Source organism: Carcharodon carcharias, chromosome 16, assembly GCF_017639515.1.
Source record: "Carcharodon carcharias isolate sCarCar2 chromosome 16, sCarCar2.pri, whole genome shotgun sequence".
NCBI lineage: Eukaryota > Metazoa > Chordata > Chondrichthyes > Lamniformes > Lamnidae > Carcharodon > Carcharodon carcharias.
Window position 1 is genome coordinate 55,348,447 of NC_054482.1, and position 18,913 is coordinate 55,367,359.

An 18,913-nucleotide genomic window follows, 5' to 3' on the forward strand; every position below is an offset into this window, starting at 1 on the left:
GCGCTGACCAGCCAGGGCTTGCTGTCACTCCAGAGCAGTGTGTGCGGGAGCCCCTGCTGCCCCTTAGAGTCATAGGAGTCTACAGCACAGAAAAAGACTCTTCAGCCCATCGAGTCTGCACTGGTCAAACAAGTACCAATCTACTCTAATCCTATTTTCCAGCACTGGGCCCATAGCTTTGTATGCTATGACATCACAAGTGCACATCCAAATACTTCTTAAATGCTAAGAGGGTTTCTGCCTCTATCACCCTTTCAGGCAGTGAGTTCCAGATTCCCACCACCCTCAGGGTGAAAAAATTCTTCCTCACATCCCCTCTAAACCTCCTGCCCCTTACCTTAAATCTATGCCTCCTGGCTATTGATCCCTCCACCAAGGGGAAAAGTTCCTTCCTGTCTACCCTATCTATGCCCCTCATAATTTTATACACCTCAATCATGTTCCCCCCCTCAATCTCCTCTGCTCCAAGGAAAATAATCCCAGTCTATCCAATCTCTCCTTGAAACTAAATCTCTCCAGCCCAGGCAACATCCTGGTAAATCTCCTTTGCACTCTCTCTAGGGCAATCACATCCTTCCTATAATGCGGATTCCAGAACTGGACGCAATACTCTAGCTGTGGCCTAACCAGCATTTTATACAGTTCCAGCATAACCTCCCTGTTCTTATATTCTATGCCTCGGCTAATAAAGGCAAGTATCCCATATGTCTTCTTAACCACCTTATCTACCTGTCCCGCTATCATAAGGTACCGGTGGACAGGCACACCAAGGTCCCTCTGATCCTCGGTACTTTCCAGGGTCCTACCATTCATCGTGTATTCCCGGGCCTTCCTCACGTGCCTTCCAAGTGCATCACCTCATGGATTAAATTCCATTTGCCACTGATCAGCCCATCTGATCAGCCCGTCTATATCCTTTTGTAATTCAAAGGCTATCCTCCTCACTACTTACCACACCACCAATTTTTGTGTCACCCGCTAACTTACTGATCAACCCTCCTACATTCAAGTCTAAATCATTAATATGTACTACAAACAGCAAGGGACCCAACACCGATTCTTGTGGAACCCACTGGACACAGGCATCCAGTCATAAAAACACCCCTTGACCATCACCCTCTGCTTCCTGCCACTCAGCCAATTCTGGATCCAATTTGCCAAATTGCCTTGGATCCCATGGGCTCTTACCTTCGTTATCAGTCTCCCATGCGGGACCTTATCAAAAGCCTTGCTGAAGTCCAAGTAGACTACGTCAAATGCATTGCCCTCATCTACACACCTGGTCACCTCTTCAAAAAATTCAGTCAAGTTGGTCAGACATGACCTCCCCTTAACAAAACCATGTTGACTGTCCTTGATTAATCCCTGCCTCTCCAAGTGTCGATTAATTCTGTCCCTCAGAATTCCTTCCAATAGTTTCCCCACCACTGAGGTTAGACTGACTGACCTGTAGTTTCCTGGTTTATCCCTTCTTCCCTTCTTGAATAACAGTGCCACACTGGCTGTCGTCCAGTCCTCTGGCATCTCTCCAGTGGCCAGAGAGGTATTGAAAATTATTGCCAGTGCCCCATCTCCTCCCTTGCCTCACTCAACAGCTTGAGATACATTTCATCCGGGCCTAGAGATTTATCTACTTTTAAGCCTGCCAGACCACTTAGAACCTCCTCCCTTTCTATGCTAATTTCTTTAATTATATCACAGTCCTTCTGCCTGATTTCTATACCCACATCGTCCCTCTCACTTGTGAACACCAACACAAAGTATTCATTTAGAACCTTACCTACATCCTTTGGCTCCACACGCAAGTTACCACAATGCTCCTTAATGGGCCCTACTCTTACCCTAGTTATCCTCTTACTCTTAATGTACTTGAAAAATAACTTTGGATTTTCCTTTATTTTACCCGCCAATGCTTTTTCATGCCCCTTTTTTGCTCTCTTAATTTCCTTTTCAAGCTCCCCCCTATACATTCTGTACTCCTCTAGGCCTTCCGCTGTTTTCCCAATGGGGAAGGCTGATTTTAATAAGATCAGCTATGATTTGGCCAGAGTGGACTGGGAGCAGCTACTTTTGGTAAATCTTTGTCAGACCAGTGGGACTCATTCAAGAAGGAAATAGGGAGGGTACAGGGCCAACATATCCCAATAAAGACAAAGGATGAGACCAACAAATCCAGGGAACCCTGGATATCGAGGGATGTATTTCTTCATGAGGTTGCTGCTCCTCCCTTTGCACAGCCAGGAACCTCAGTCGATCTCTCCTCCTGCTTCTACAGTCTCTTTGGCCAACAGGCATACAGCTAGGTCACCAGGATCCATGCTCCTGATGTGTTCCTCCTGCAGCATGAAAGAGAGAGAGACATGGTTATCATGGCTGTACTTAGCACCTTTCCTGGCCCTGTGTGACTGCCCCTTACTGCTTCCCAGAGAGTGCTCATTGCCCCTGGGATGGCCAGCGATGAGTGAGCTGCATGGTTGCCCTGTCAACCTGCAAATGGGGGACACTGGTCCAAACCAGGATGATGACATTGCAAGGGGCTGTGAGTGCCTCCAGTAGTGACTACTACATGGTCAGCATTGGCAAGGAGATTATACAATGTGTACAGTCCAACTGCTCCACGGTCCAATGAAGTGGTGGCGGACCCAAAGTCTGTGCCAGAGGGGTGGGGAGTTAGGGTATGGAGCGCTTGGTGACTCTTTGGTGCCTCTGCGATGCTTGCATGGTCGGGCAGGCCAGGAGCCTGACCTCAAACATATCACTGTGGCTGCGCCTGATCTGTCTTAGTTGCAGAAACATGGTCAGTTTATACAGGTGTCTCTAATGCATGGCCATTTCCCTCGCTTACCCTGCCCCCCACCTTGATTGCCTGTGCGTGGGTTGCAGCGCCAGGTTAGCACTTGACTGCCCCCCCCCCACCATTCAGCAGTCGCCTCTGAGGCTGGCCAGCATTTGCCCCTGGACACCCCCTCCTTGTACCCCCCCACCAACAGTTGCCTCCTATCAGTTTCCCCTAACCCCCAGTGCCCTGAGGCCTGCAAACAATGGGCGAGCTGTGGTGAACGCTGTTGCTCACTCACCTCAGTTCCCCCAAAGTGAAGGCTGCCAAATGCACGTTGCCTGTGTGCTGTTGTGAATGACGTCAATGGGAAAGCACACCGACATGGACAGACGACACAGTGGGGTTCCTAGAGCCTGGCAGGGTGGCCTTTTAAGTATATGCAGATGTATTACAATTAGCTCCCTGCCGACCAATGGTGGGAAATGCAGCCTGCCATCAGTGCGCTGAGCAGAAGATCGCAACCTGCCTTCATTCCATTGTGAAGTGGGTCCGGATATATTTTCCTCACACACCACTGATCACACTCATCACCAGTGGGCTTGGAAAATTTCACCCTTGGTCTAAGTCTCAGTCAGGTGTAGTTCCTTCCCGGGTCCCCTTACTCTGTGTCATTTGAAAAATCTGCCTGCTTCTATAGAGCCTCTGAAAAAGTCGCTGGCTAGCTTAGCTTCCTGCTACAGTAATTAATACCTATTCAACCAGCTATTTTCACCTGATTGACTGATAACTGCCACTGCCAGGTATCTCCTTCTCTAATTGGAGTGCTTGTATTTGGATTAAGGTTTCGAAGAGCTTGGGAAGTGGACTGGGAAGACAACATACTACCTGCCCTTTTACTTGTGAAGATTGCCAGGTGTGGGAAAGCTCAAGCAACAGATAAGAATTAAGTTTACAAAGATACAGCATAACCCTAACAATAAAGAAAATGCTTTCTTTATACTCTAAAGTCAAATCTAAGTTCTGTTGTATTGATTAATTAAATGGCACGAGGAAGTACTCTGTGTTATAATTGATCATTTTATAAAGAATTAATCTTTAACATCTTGATCCAAGCATAAACTTTTAAAGAGCTGGGTTAATTATATGTTTAACCAAACCACAATTAAGAAGGAAACATAAGTAATACTCAAGACTAATAGAAATTCAACTGATCTTATTTACTGCAACACCTGCGATGAGAGGTTCTGCTGTCCTTCCACGTTAAAGCTATAAATAAAGACTTGAAATAGGGGGTGATTTTTTTTGTTCTCCTTTCAACCATGATGTTACCTATTTCAAAGATAATGGAATTAACATTGTTATTGTGAAGGATTTTTCATGAAAAGCACTTTTTTATTATGATTTAACTTAATTTTTTCCCTGCAGGGAATTGACAACATTACTGTGAAGATTATAATCCAGCGTGACGATAACAAGCCAGAAGTGGTTACATCTAGACTGCTCCAGCACAAAGGCTTTATAAAGCCAGTTATAGATTTTTACAAGTTAGTAATACATTTCCATCTATATAAAGCCTTTGATGTAGCAAAGTGTCCTAAGGTGCTTCACAGCTCAAGGTAAGAACTGAGTAGGAAGTTGAGAGGAATTTAAGAACGGTGTCCGATGAGGGATGTTTAATGGAGGTTTTGGACAGGGTGAAGCAAGGCAAAGTGGTTTATGAGAATTGTATATTTATCGTGATTTGATTAGAGCAATTAAAGAGATGATTTAACAATTCTTACACTCTTATTTATACCTTAGGCTCACTCTCCTTTTTAAATGCAAGGCTATTTGTCAGTGTCAACCTGCGAAAGGACAACAATTGACTCTATCGATCATTGAAATGGCCCTCCCGTTTGTTTTCATTAAATGGTAAAGAGCTGCAATTCATCAATTTATGCAAACACAGTACTGAAGCTGTGTCCACTGGAGCAGAGAAGGTAGATTTAAGAAAGATAGCGATAAGAATGGAAAAGTTAAGATTATTTCCTCCAGTTGGAAAGTCTGTGACAAGGACCCATCGATATAAAATTATCCCTGAAAGTAAAAAAGAAAAAAGTTAAGAAAAATGTCTTTCTGTGGAGAATCATGGGAGTATGGAATTCTTTGCCAAAGGGGATAAGTGAGGTAGGAACAACTGCATGTTTTTAGATTTGTTTTCAGGACATGGGCAATGCTGACTAGACTGCATTTATTACCCAACCCTAATTACTCTGCAATGGTGAGGGTTCTAAGCCTTTTTCCAAAATCCACTACTGTCCTTGTGATAATGGTGTTCTCACAATGTTGTTGACCAAGCAACCATGAATGATTAGCAACTTATATCCAAGTCAATTCTCACAACATCACTGCTCTTGCCCTTCTAGGTGGTAGTAATCATAGGAAAGGGAGATACTGTCAAAGTAACCTTCGCTAAGTCATACATATTGCAGCCACAGTGGTGGTGACTTGGGTAGATATTGTGCCCATTGATTGATACATTGATCAAACAAGCTGCCTCCTGAGTTTCTGGAGTGTTGTGTGTTTGCACCCATCCCTGACTTGAACCTTATAGGTGCTGGAGAGGCTTTGAAGGGTCAGATGCTAAGCCATTCATCACAGCATACCCAGTCCCTGCCCTTCTTTTGAAACCATGGTGTTGCTTTACCTGGTTAAGTTTGGTTCTTTGTCAGTGATGATCCCCAACATGTTGGTGATGGGGGAAGTTAGCAATGGTAGTGCATTTGAAGGTCAAGCAGGAGGTTGCTGGATGTTCCCTTATTCAAGATGGCCATTACCTGGCACAAATAATTACCCATCACATTCCAAGCCTGGATGTTCTCCAGGTGCTACTATAGATTCCCATAATGAAGTAATTCATGCCAATATTTATGAATGCAGCTGAACACTGGAATTGCCAAAACAGTCTGACTCCTGACCTTGGCAGAGAGAAAGTCATCAATGAAGCTTGTTGGCTTGACAACACTTCCTTCAAGACCTCCTGCAGTGATGACTGTAATAACTGGCCTCTGACAAGCAGAACCATCCTCCTTTGTGTTAGATATGATTCCAGTCACTATAGAGTTTTCCCTTTAAGCCCATTTGATTTCAGTTTTATTAAGGCTCCTTGTCCTGAAGGCTATTAGTGAACCAATCTGGAACTTCCATGGGCTGTTTACCTGCCACTAGTCCACAAATTATTACAACTAATTTCAAAATGTTACCTCTGGGTTGCTAGTCCAGTATCATAATGAGTCAGCTAGGTTACATCTAAAAGCAAGGTAGATAATGTTTAAAACAAAGGAACATACAGGGATGGAGGGGGACAGTGTGAGGAGTTTTGGATTGCTCTTGTGTAAAGAGCTAGCACAAACACAATGGACAGACTGCCCTTTATTGATATAAACTTCCATGGTTCTTATAAAAATCAGAAGAATTTGTTATGACTGGTCTCCGGGTGAGGTTCCCTCAATTTGTTCTGATGCCGGACGAGGTTCCCCAAAGCAGTACCTCCTGGGTGAGGAGGGATGAACTTGCTCCCCTTCTTTATTCAACCTCCTCGGTTGGTCACAACAGGGTTAATTTAAAAGAGATCCCTTCCCTCATGGATACCTTTTCCCAGTCCAAATGTATTTATGTTTTAAAAGGAGCCAATTTAACCAGGCTTTCTTGAATCAAAGAAAAGAGTGAGTTTATTAGTTACTAAAATGCAAGGAAAAATAATAAAAATGCAACACACTTACACAGTTTAGAAATGAGAAGTGAGTCCAGAAATAAAGGTTAAAAAGGTATATGAATCAGTCTTTTGACATGTCCATGAGGGGTAGTTGGCAAAATGTCGCAGCCGTTAAGTTGGGCGATTCCGGTAGAGCTGACTTTGACAGTTGAGCAGTGGGTTTGGAGATTTTCGGTTCTGCAGGTTAGCTGAAAGGATTTGTTTCATTTCCTTTTTGACTGTTGCTTTGCTGACTTGTGACTTTCCTCCAGCAATCAGAGAGAACTGTTTTACCTGCAAGCGCAAGGATGTCTAGTTGATGTTCTTCAGCTGTGACCTTCACAGCACACTCTCGCACACCAGGCCTGGACACAAAAACTAAAACACACAGACCAGGGTTGCATTTGGCTTTTTAACTCCTTTTCTTATGTATTCCTGGAAGGGAAAAAACAAACATATCTTTTGCCCAGAAACTGCTTTCTTTCAACTTAGATCATGTCCACAGTCTGGGATATAACTCAATAGGAGGTGGCTTCTGCTAAGATGGTAATCAGCATTCATTATCTCCGCAACCACAGGAGATTACAGTTCAATTTTTGCATTGCATCTTTTCCTTTGAAGTGCCTCTGTCCGAAGTAGGCCTTAAAAAGGTGTGACATTTCATTTCCCTGGACTAGTTGGTCAAGTAATCCAGAAAGGAGTTTTCCAGCAAGTGGTTACTCTACATTCTCAGCCAGCTTTTGCTTGTATGTCCTTTTTAAAAAAAACACGTCTTACTAAAAAGTTCAATATGTCCATAAATAATTCAGGGCTATGATCCGTGGTCATGTCAATTTGTTTGAACATCGATTTAGAATTATTTCGGTAGGTGACATCTCTAATTTGGTTAAGGTGTAATATTGGCAAACATGATCCTTTATGTAAGTAGTCAATCCATAATCCTGCAGGTAGAAAAAAAAATAGGGATAACAAAATTAACATCTCTAGTTGGCACCTGCATGCATGTAATTACATGGTTATTGTTTACCTCCTGTTAGCTACTGGTAAATTTCTACTCAAATGTTTTTGTTTAGCCTTAAATGCTATTCCCTTGATACAGTCCGCAGGTACCAATTCCCTCTGCTTCACTGTCCAGTTGGCTGTTCTTTATTTGTGAACCCAGACTGTGTACCACCAATGTACCCAAGAGTGTCACAGCTGATTCAGGTCCTATCCGCATTTAAAATCCACATGAGCTCATTATTCAGCCAATGGTCAGAGTCAGGATCCTTAGCTTTCACTTTGTCTCCTGTGCTTAGGGACATTGAGGCCAATTGTAGCATTCCCCCACCGCTACTCTGATGAACATCAGCCAATTTAGCCCTAATTTGGGATTAAACCTGGTCTTTTCTAATCTGTATTGTGCAGAGCCACACTTTACATTAATTTACTGAGTTTTTAGGAAACCCAGGAGTGTAGCTTATTAAAATTCCCAATGGAGAACAGAAGGCCAAGAGTCATGATGGGCAACTGTGGAGTTTGTATACAGGCCACTTTTTGATTTGAACTGTTTCCTTACAGCGACACTTTCTATCATTTTAAATCAGTCAAAAACGTAACAAATGTTTTGTTGCAATTTGCATCACTGCACCACTGCATTTAGCTAACAAGTATAAAAGCTTTTCTGCTAAAACAATGAACCTTTTTTAGGAGAAACAAAGTATCTCTTTAAAAAAAAGAGATTATTTTGAGAAAGAATACATGAATAAAGTTTTAAACAAAGAAACAGCTTGGGCTGGACTCTGTCCAAAATGAGAAGTGTAGTGTCTTTGTGACTTCCAATATCAGCCTGCTGTTAGCACCGCTTCACTGACCTGAAGAATGGCCTTGATTCTTCAGTTGAAATCGCCAGCCAGATAGAGAAAACTTGCTGAATAAATGCAGGCCCATTGTAAAGTACTCCAGCTGCAGTGACATTCCACAAGAGATCTCTACGTTTTAGAATTAGTAACCAGGCACTTTCTTGGATGCAGTTTAAATTGTGAATCTAGAATTGCATAATATGGGAAAGAAATTGGTCCTTCTTGCATTCATTTTCAAGATGGAAAATTACAGAAGTGACTAATTTTACAGGACAGTATTCTGTGGCCTTAGGACACCTGATAAAATCAGACACTGTACTGGACTCAGATGATTTTCAGGTGGCCATGGCAGCTGTCTAAATCATACGAATAAGGAGCAGGAGTAGGCCATTAGGCCTCTTGAGCCTGCTACACCATTTAATAAGATCATGGCTGATCTGATAGTAACCTCAAATCTGCATCCTGCATACCCCCAATAACCTATCATCCCCTTGTTTACCAAGAATCTATCCACCCCTGCCTTAAAAATATTCAAAGACTCTCTTCCACCACCTTTTCAGAAAGAGAGTTCCAAAGACACACGACCCTCAGAAAAAATTTCATCTCATCACTGTTTTAAATGGGCGACCCCTTATTTTTAAACAGTGACCCCTAGTTCTAGCTTGTCCCACAAGAGGCAGCATCTTCTCCACATCCACCCTTTCAAGACCCTTCAGGAGCTTATATGTTTCAAAAATTCCTCTTACTCTCCTAAACCCAAGCGGATACAAACCTTTCCTCATAAGACAACCTGCCCATTCCAGGTATTAGTCTGGTAAACCTTCACTGAACTGCTTCCAAAGCATTTACATCCTTCCTCAAATAAGGTGGCCAATACTGTACACAGCACTCCAGATGTGGTGTCACTAGTTCTCTGTATAACTGAAGCATAACCTCCTTACTTTTGTATTCAATTTCCCTCACAATAAATGATAACATTCTATTAACTTTCCTAAATACTTGCTGTCCTGCATACTAGACTTTTGTGATTCATGCGCTAAGACACCCAGGGCTCTCTGCATCTCAGAGCTCTGCAATCTCTCACCATTTAGATTATATGCTTCTCTTTTATTCTTCCTACCAAAATGGACAATTTCACATTTGCCCACTTTATTCTCCATTTGCCAGGTCTTTGCCCACCCACTTAACCTATCTTTTGTAGCCTCATGATGTCCTCTTCACAACTTACTTTTCTACCTAGCTTTGTGTCATCAGAAAATTTGACAACCATCCCATCCATCCCTTCATCCAAGTCATTTATATAAATTGTAAACAGTTGAAGTCCCAGCACTGATCCCTGTGGCATATCACTCCTTACATCTTGCCAACCTGAAAAAGACCCATTTATCCCTAGTCTCTCCTTCCTGTTAGCCAGCCAATCTTCTATCCACACCAATATGTTACCCCCTATACCATGAGTTTTTATTTTCCACAATAACCTTTGATTTGGCACTTTATGAAATGCCTTCTAGAAACCTAAGTATAGTACATCTCCCAGTTCCCTTTTATCCACAACACATGTTACTTCCTCAAAGAACTCCAATAACTTCGTTAAACATGATTTCCCTTTCACAAAGCCGTGTTGACTCTGCCTGATTACCTTGAACGTATCCAAGTGCTCTCCTATAGCTTCTTTAATAATAGCTTCTAACATTTTCCCTATGACAGATGTTAAGCTAACTGGCCCGTTGTTTCCTGCTTTCTCTGTCTCCTTCCCTTTTTGAAAAGTGGAGTTACATTTTTTATCTTCCAATCTACATTAGGCCCCTTTCATATGCTGATGAGACTAACTTTCCTTTGATCCCTCTGAGAAATTAGGCTAGCACTGAGCAGAGCCAGTTCTAGCATGGATGTATCTTAGCATGTAGCTGCCATGCACCAGAAAGATATTTATAAAAAACATTGATCTGGAGCCAAGAGCAGGCGTGTTCCTCCCAGCTCCATACCACTCTAAGACCACAGCCTCAATCAGCCCGCTTAAGTGTTTTTTTCTGTTTTTCCCTCTGTACTAAGCTAAGGGCTACTGCTGGTGAGGCAAGAAACCCCAAATTGATTGTTGGATCAAAGTGAATTGTTTCCGGAAGTTCAAAAAATATTGGTAAATTTTTCAACTTATTGAAATAGGGTCTGAGGGCCTCGGGTCTTGTTGGGGCACTCACTGTCTGCACACCATTGGTTATGCACCCAAATATGGATCTAGACCAATTTCCACTGCTGTGGAGTATAAAACTGGCAGGTGCTGTCCTAACATGACACTCCATGTGAAAGAAAGCAACCAATTTTCATAAAAACAGCAATGAGATAAAGAAGAGATCATTTGTTTTATTGATGTATGTGGCCAGGATATTGAGTAGAATGCTCCCTCTTTGAAACAAGGCCCCACCTTGAGGACAATAGGCCTTCAGCACAATTCCTCATTTTAAGACCTTTCTGGCAATATTCCCTCAGATCTAAATTATATGCTCAAATCCCTAGAGTGAGCTTGAACCAACAATCTTCAGACTCAAAAGCAGGAGCAGAGAAACTCTTTCCCACCAGGTAGATATGTGATGTATATTGCCATCGAAAGGAGTTAAGATAATTAATTTCCTTTACAAAGAACTGCACACACATCTGGTTAAGAATGGAACTGGAGGCTCTTTTATGAAATTGTGAAATCCAAATCCAGGATATCACTAAGATTAAACAGAAGGGAAGAAGCATTGTCAAAATGGCATAATTAGTTGATTATCTTAGGTTTTAACAACCTGTAGATGGCAGGAGAGAAATAACACCAAGAAATGTTTTCATGTCCTGGGAAAAAATGAAAAAAGATTCTCACACAATGCGATGAGATTTAATTTAAACAAAGAGGGACACGGGGAGGAAGAAATGGATGCAATGACACCAATGATTAAATACTCAAGTGGAACATTGTTGCTGGGGCTAATCCCAAATTTACTTTGAAGGGGAAGAATTTTGGCAGGTGCTATGTACATTGACATTATTCATCCAAATTCAAAAATAAAAAGATATTACTCAAACAGGTTAGAGCAATTTTTCTAGAACTGTCACGGGATATTTGGTATGAAAAATGTAAAAATGCTCAATGCTACACTAGCATCAGGTGTCAGGGACGAGATGGATTGTTGGCTCAGAATAGAGGGAGCTTTATTCAGTGTCTAAACTAGGCTTTACCTCAGCTTAGAGTGGTTGATATTGTTACCGGCCCTTGGAGGCAGGTTTGGAGGAGAGGATTTTTTTAAAATAAATGTCGGACAGGAATACCAACATGTTCCCGCCTCCTCCTGCTTTTCCTGGAGGCAGCTTGTGTGCCGATGATAACCTCCATTGCTGCCACACAGGTTATGAATGAAGGAAGGGAGCAGGCATTCTTGGAGGGTAATGGAATTTTACTGGCGGCAGATGGAATCCCCGCAGTGTCTGCAGCTCATCCACCTCCGAGGAGGCGAGTGCGCAGTGGGAGGCCGGAAAGTCCTGAACACAAGGGCACAGGGCACACCGGCAAGGTGGAGATCATCAACAAACAGAGTTATTTTGGGAGGCTGATGTCACGGGTCGTGCTGGGGAAGAACAAGCGGCTGCCTTTTCCTCCACAACAAAGACAGAATTACCTGGAAAAACTCAGCAGGTCTGGCAACATTAAACTGCCTTTTCCTCCAGCTATTTCACGCCCCGGTTTCACCTGGTTCTCCCTCGCCCCATTGGCCTCAGTAATGTTCTCACTGCAGACACAGCGGAGCCTGCCAGCTGCCCTTGCAGCCGTGCGGCAGAACCACCCTCTCATTTTGTCGAAACAAAAACAGAATTACCTAGAAAAACTCAGCAGGTCTGGCAGCATCAGCAGAGAAGAAAAGAGTTGACGTTTCGAGTCCTCATGACCCTTCGACAGAACTAGGCGAATCCCAGGAAGGGGTGAAATATAAGCTGGTTTAAGGTGGTGGGGGGATGGGGTTGGGTGGGGGGAGAGAAGTGGAGGGGGTGGTGTGGTTGTAGGCAAAAGCAGTGATAGAAGCAGATCATCAAAAGATGTCACAGACGGCAGAACAAAAGAACACATAGGTGTCGAAGTTGGTGATATTATCTAAACGAATGTGCTAATTAAGAATGGATGGTAGGGCACTCAAGGTATAGCTCTAGTGGGTGTGGGGGGAGCATAAAAGATTTAAAAATATTTTAAAATAATGGAAATAGGTGGGAAGAAGAAAAATCTATATAATTTATTGGAAAAAAACAAAAGGAAGGGGGAAGAAACAGAAAGTGGGTGGGGATGGAGGAGGGAGGTCAAGACCTAAAGTTGTTGAACTCAATATTCAGTCCAGAAGGCTGTAAAGTGCCTAGTCGGAAGATGAGGTGTTGTTCCTCCAGTTTGCGTTGGGCTTCACTGGAACAATGCAACAAGCCAAGGACAGACATGTGGGCAAGAGAGCAGGGTGGAGTGTTGAAATGGGAAGCGACAGGGAGGTTTGGGTCATTCTTGCGGACAGACCGCAGGTGTTCTGCAAAGCGGTCGCCCAGTTTCCGTTTTGTCTCTCCAATGTAGAGGAGACCGCATTGGGAGCAACGAATGCAGTAGACTAAGTTGGGGGAAATGCAAGTGAAATGTTGCTTCACTTGAAAGGAGTGTTAGGGCCCTTGGACGGTGAGGAGAGTGGAAGTGAAGGGGCAGGTGTTACATCTTTTGCGTGGGCATGAGGTGGTGCCACAGGTGGGGGTTGGGGAGTAGGAGGTGATGGAGGAGTGGACCAGGGTGTCCCGGAGGTAACAATCCCTATGGAATGCTGACATTGGGGGTGAAGGGAAGATATGTTTGGTAGTGGCATCATGCTGGAGTTGGCGGAAATGGCGGAGGATGATCCTTTGAATGCAGAGGCTGGTGGGGTGATAAGTGAGGACAAGGGGGACTCTATCATGTTTCTGGGAGGGAGGAGAAGGCTTGAGGGCGGATGCGCGGGAGATGGGCCAGACACGGTTGAGGGCCCTGTCAACGACCGTGGGTGGAAAACCTCGGTTAAGGAAGAAGGAGGACATGTCAGAGGAACTGTTTTTGAAGGTAGCATCATCGGAACAGATGCGATGGAGGTGAAGGAACTGAGAGAATGGAAGCGGGGTGTGAGGAACTGTAGTCAAGGTAGCTGTGGGAGTCGGTAGGCTTGTAATGGATATTGGTGGACAGTCTATCACCAGAGATTGAGACAGCGAGGTCAAGGAAGGGAAGGGAAGTGTCAGAGATGGACCACGTGAAAATGATGGAGGGGTGGAAATTGGAAGCAAAATTAATACATTTTTCCAAGGCCTGACGAGAGCACGAAGCAGCACCGAAGTAATCATCGATGTACCGGAGAAAGAGTTGTGGAAGGGGGCCGGTGTAGGACTGGAACAAGGAATGTTCCACATACCCCATAAAGAGACAGGCATAGCTGGGGCCCATGCGGGTACCCATAGCCACACCTTTTATTTGGAGGAAGTGAGAGGAGTTGAAGGAGAAATTGTTCAGTGTGAGAACAAGTTCAGCCAGACGGAGGAGAGTAGTGGTGGATGGGAATTGTTCGGGCCTCTGTTCGAGGAAGAAGCTAAGGGCCCTCAGACCATCCTGTTGGGGGATGGAGGTGTAGAGGGATTGGACGTCCATGTTGAAGAAGAAGCGGTTGGGGCCAGGGAACTGGAAATTGTTGATGTGACGTAAGGTGTCAGAGGAATCACGGATGTAGGTGGGGAGGGGCTGGACAAGGGGAGAGAGAAGGAAATCAAGATAACGAGAAATGAGTTCTGTGGGGCAAGAGCAAGCTGACACAATCGGTCTACCGGGACAGTTCTGTTTGTGGATTTTGGATAGGAGGTAGAAGCGGGCCGTCCGAGGTTGGGCGACTATCAGGTTGGAAGCTGTGGGAGGAAGATCCCCAGAGGAGATGAGGTCAGTGACAGTCCTGGAAACAATGGCTTGATGTTCAGTGGTGGGGTCATGGTCCAGGGAGAGGTAGGAGGAAGTGGCTGTGAGTTGACGCTCAGCCTCCGTGAGGTAGAGGGCAGTGCGCCAGACAACAACAGCACCACCCTTGTCAGCGGGTTTGATGACAATGTCAGGGTTGGACCTGAGAGAATGGAGTGCAGTAAGTTCAGCGAGAGAGAGATTAGAATGGATGAGAGGAGCCTTCCGGACTGAATATTGAATTCAACATCTTTAGGTCTTGACCTCCCCCCTCCATCCCCACCCCCTTTCTGTTTCTTCCCCCTTCCTTTTGTTTTTTTCCAATAAATTATATAGATTTTTCTTCTTCCCACCTATTTCCATTATTTTAAAATATTTTTAAATCTTTTATGCTGCCCCCACCCCCACTAGAGCTATACCTTGAGTGCCCTACCATCCATTCTTAATTAGCACATTCGTTTAGATAATATCACCAACTTTGACACCTATGTGTTCTTTTGTTCTGCCGTCTGTGACAGCTTTTGATGATCTGCTTCTATCACTGCTTTTGCCTACAACCACACCACCCCCTCCACTTCTCTCCCCCCACCCAACCCCATCCCCCCACCATCTTAAACCAGCCTATATTTCACCCCTTCCTGGGATTCGCCTAGTTCTGTCGAAGGGTTATGAGGACTTGAAACATCAACTCTTTTCTTCTCCGCCTATGCTGCCAGACCTGCTGAGTTTTTGCAGGTAATTCTGTTTTTGTTTTGTATTTCCAGCATCCGCAGTTTTTTGTTTTTTGTTTTTTGTTTTTATCTCTCATTTTGTCGGTCTGCCTGCCGTCCTCCATTGGAGGTGCCTTCTCAATGGGACGCCTCCTGAGTAAAGCAGTGGCAACCCCGCTGCTCTGATCATCTGACTCGCAACCCCAAAATGGTTCCGCCACCCAGAAAAAAAAATCTAAGGTGGGAAAATTCAACTCTTAATGTTTTGAGATAAGATTATGCTCCAATCGTGGCATCCAACATTCTTCACTCACCTTGAGAAATGCAAAATTCACCAAAGGGAAAACTGTAAAAGTAACAATTATTTATGTTAATAGCGAACTAAAAAGAATATCGCATGTTTTGTAAACCGATGTGAGGGTTGCAAAATCCATTTTTGGGCTGATTCTGAGACCAGCATGTGGACAAGGTGTTGATTAATATAATTTTTTGGACCGGTGCCAGAAGGATTTTGGTGGTGCAATTCTAATACATTTCCACATAATAGGTATAGGTCTGAGATCAGTTATAACACTGGCACTCACAGGGATAGAGGATAATACATTCTGTTCCCATTCCCATGGAAACAGATTTTTAAAAAGATGAATTTCCCAAATGATCAACGGAAATAAACCGATGGACAATATTTCATTAAAAAAAGACTTTTACAGCAAAAAACAAACTAAAATCAACATAATTCAAATATTAACTAATAGGCATGAATTATAAACAAAGGTAACTCTCTTTAACTTCGCACCATGCCTTGGCTATACACATAGTATCAAAGGGCAGCCCAAAATCTTCTCCCAGGTCGCCAGCTGAGCTCCAAACACTGCTCACCATGCCAAGTCACCATGTCCAACAGCATCTGTGGAGAGAGAAAAACAAAGTTAATGTTTTGAATCCGTATGATCCTTCAAGTCATATGGACTCGAAACATTAACTTTGTTTTTCTCTCTCCACAGATGCTGTCAGACCTGCTGAGTTTTTCCAGCATTATGTTTCAGATTTCCAGAGTCTGCAGTATTTTGCTTTTATCATCCAGGTCACCAAACATCCCACTCCCACTGAGTTTGACAGATAGGATTATCAACAGCAAGGAAAATCTCAAACAATCTTCTTTCCCTCTGGACATGACAGTCTTGATAACCCAGGCTTCCAGAAATTCTTAAACCGTTTAGAAGAGTTTCACTTTGCTCCCCATTATTTCGTACAGAACAGAGAAGATCGGTTTCTGGGAGAGTTCCAATTCCCTTCTCCTTGCTTCTCAGCAGCAGCTTTTCCAGTGTTCTAAGAGCTTCTGTGCAAAGTGGTAGAAACTGCAACTCACACCTCAATGGGTTTCTATTTAACTTCCTCTCCCTTCTCAACTCTCATCCCATGGCAACCTGAAGTAACATGGGCACCTCTCCAACCTGAGATTTAACCAAAAGTTCACTATGCCCTTTTTAGAACTGTTTTAGTTGGAGTTAAAAAGACAATTTAAAACATAATCATCATGTAAAGTTGTGCTCATGCCAATACTTATCTACCATTCACGCATGAAGCTCTGCTCACGGGTATCCAAGTGCTAGTTAAATTTGTATATGTAAAAGTGAGTTTTGATCAACCAGTACAATTTTGTACAATTATTTTTACATTCAGCTTTACTCAAGATTGCAGTTAAACTTTAATCAATGCAAAACCCAGATGATGCAAGATAGTATTCTGACTGTAGTTTCACAGTTTTTGGCATAATATGCAGTCATGCCACCCTGATGTCCCAGTTGTATGTCCAGTTCTGTATCAACTAAAGGTAATAATGCGATTTTGTTCTGCATTTGAAAATGGAATGTTTTAATTTTCTTTATGGTTTCCTCGTTTGGTTCTTTGATTATGCCTAACTATTTTCAGTGGCATTCTGTGTGAAATCCCATGTTTTCTGTTGTAACAATCTTCCCTGCCATACAACAGAGGGCCAATGTTTATGAATGTATGCTAACTTGCCCATATCCTGTGCATGTTGAAAAATAGCAGGCCTGCTGCCCATGATTTTCTGTCCAATTCCTCTGAAATCTGACAAATCTCTACTTACCTCCCATCAGGTCAGTTCAAACTTCAGGTGTGACTTACCTATACCAGTTAGGCACCTGCTAACACCAAACAACAATAACTTGCATAAAGTTGGTGTCTTTTACATAGAAAAATGTCCCAGGGCACTTCAGAGATGTAAAGAAAACATGAATGTCAAACAACAAGGAATAAGATTTTGTCAGAGATGGTTTTAAAAAAAATCTTTGAAAACCCTTCTAAAATGAGAGTAAAATGTAGAAGTTTAGGAAGGGAATTCAGGAGTGTAGGACTTATCCTGCTGAGACTCTGCCACAAATGGTAGGATAAGAGCTGGGCTGATGCACAAGGGGCATAAGTCAGAGGCATGGAGTGTATGGGGAAGGGGCTGTGGAAATGGGGTACACCGACACCGAAGAGGGATGCAAATACAAAAGGAGTTAAAAAAATTAATATAGCACCAATCAACCACGGGATGTCACACAAAGGGCTTTACATGACATGGAAAAAGTCACTATTGTAATTTAGGAAACACAACACTCAATTTGCACATAGCATGCTCCTACAAACAGCAATGTGATAATGGCCGGTTAATCTGTGATGTTGATTGAGATATAAATATTGGCCTGGTCGTCAACATCCTTCCTTCTACGACAGGTTATGAACACAGCAAACAATCCATTTCACATGGGCTGTCTTCATGTGGCATATGTTTGCTGACGGCTGAAGAGACCAACCCTCGAGAGGCAGGTTCTGCCACAAATGCCACACATGAAGTTATCAAGTGTTCTCGGTTATGTTTTTGGCATAGGTACCTGTTGCTAAGTCACTGGTCATGATGGTGTGCACACCAGCCCACAGGAAGTGTTTTGCCGTTTTCCTCTGCTGTTAACTAGCAACTCCCAGGTGTGATAATAGATGTCTAGGACCTTCACGTCAGGCTTGCAAGCATCCTTGAAGTGGTGTGTTTTGGGTGCCCTACTGGTTGTCTGGTTGCAGCTACTTCACCAATAAAGTCCTCAGGTATGTGACTGTCTTCCATCCTGCTCATGTGTCCAAGTCAATAAAGCCACCTGTTTGATGAGCGCTTACAAATTTTGGAGATCTGCCTTTGGGAGAATTGCTGCATTTTTGATTTTATCCTGCCAGGATATACCCAGAATGTGCCACTGACAGTGAAGATGGAAATTGTTGAACTTCTTTTATTTGTAGTTGTAAGTCATCCATGTTTCACAGCCATACAGCAAGGTGCTGAGAACACAGATCTTATAACCCATCAGCTTGATCCTAAGGTCAGTTTGATGTTATTTCATGTACGTTTCGCGAGTCGGCCAAAGGTGACAGCTACTTTGCTATGTATGTTTGTGCATCAGGTTCTCCATCAAGAGACAGATTGTCTGTTGTCATCGTGGGCCCAAGATAGCAGGATTTGCTAACTACTTCCAGCAGGGTGTTATTTAATGTGATCAATTGCAGAGATGCAACACCTTGTCCCATGACCTTGGTTTTCTTGATGCTTATAGTCGGGAAGGACAAGTTATAGGTGTGAGAGAAACTGCCCTTGAGTCTTTGTAGCTGCGTTGCTGTGTGGGCAACTAGTGCAGCATCATCAGCTTAGTGGAGTTCTCTGATCAGGACTTTTGTCTTTGCTTTCAGTCTTGATAGATTGTAGAGTTTGCCGCCTGACTTAGTATGCAAGTAAACTCCTTCCATACCTGCAGGGAAGGCAAAGGTCAGGAACATGGAGGAGAGAGGCCAAAAAGAGTGGGGGCTAGGACACAGCCCTGTTGCACT

The 18,913-nt window shown here is 43.5% G+C and overlaps 1 protein-coding gene across 1 annotated transcript in view; it reads left to right on the forward strand.

The window, feature by feature from the left end:
- The window catches only part of ak4 (adenylate kinase 4), a gene marked incomplete at its 5' end in the record, with an annotated part of 43,571 nt that overhangs the window by 13,731 nt on the left and 10,927 nt on the right, over window positions 1-18,913 (forward strand). The window contains 1 exon segment of the mRNA XM_041207811.1: window positions 4,205-4,323. Within this exon segment, the coding sequence (XP_041063745.1) occupies window positions 4,205-4,323 (119 nt within the window).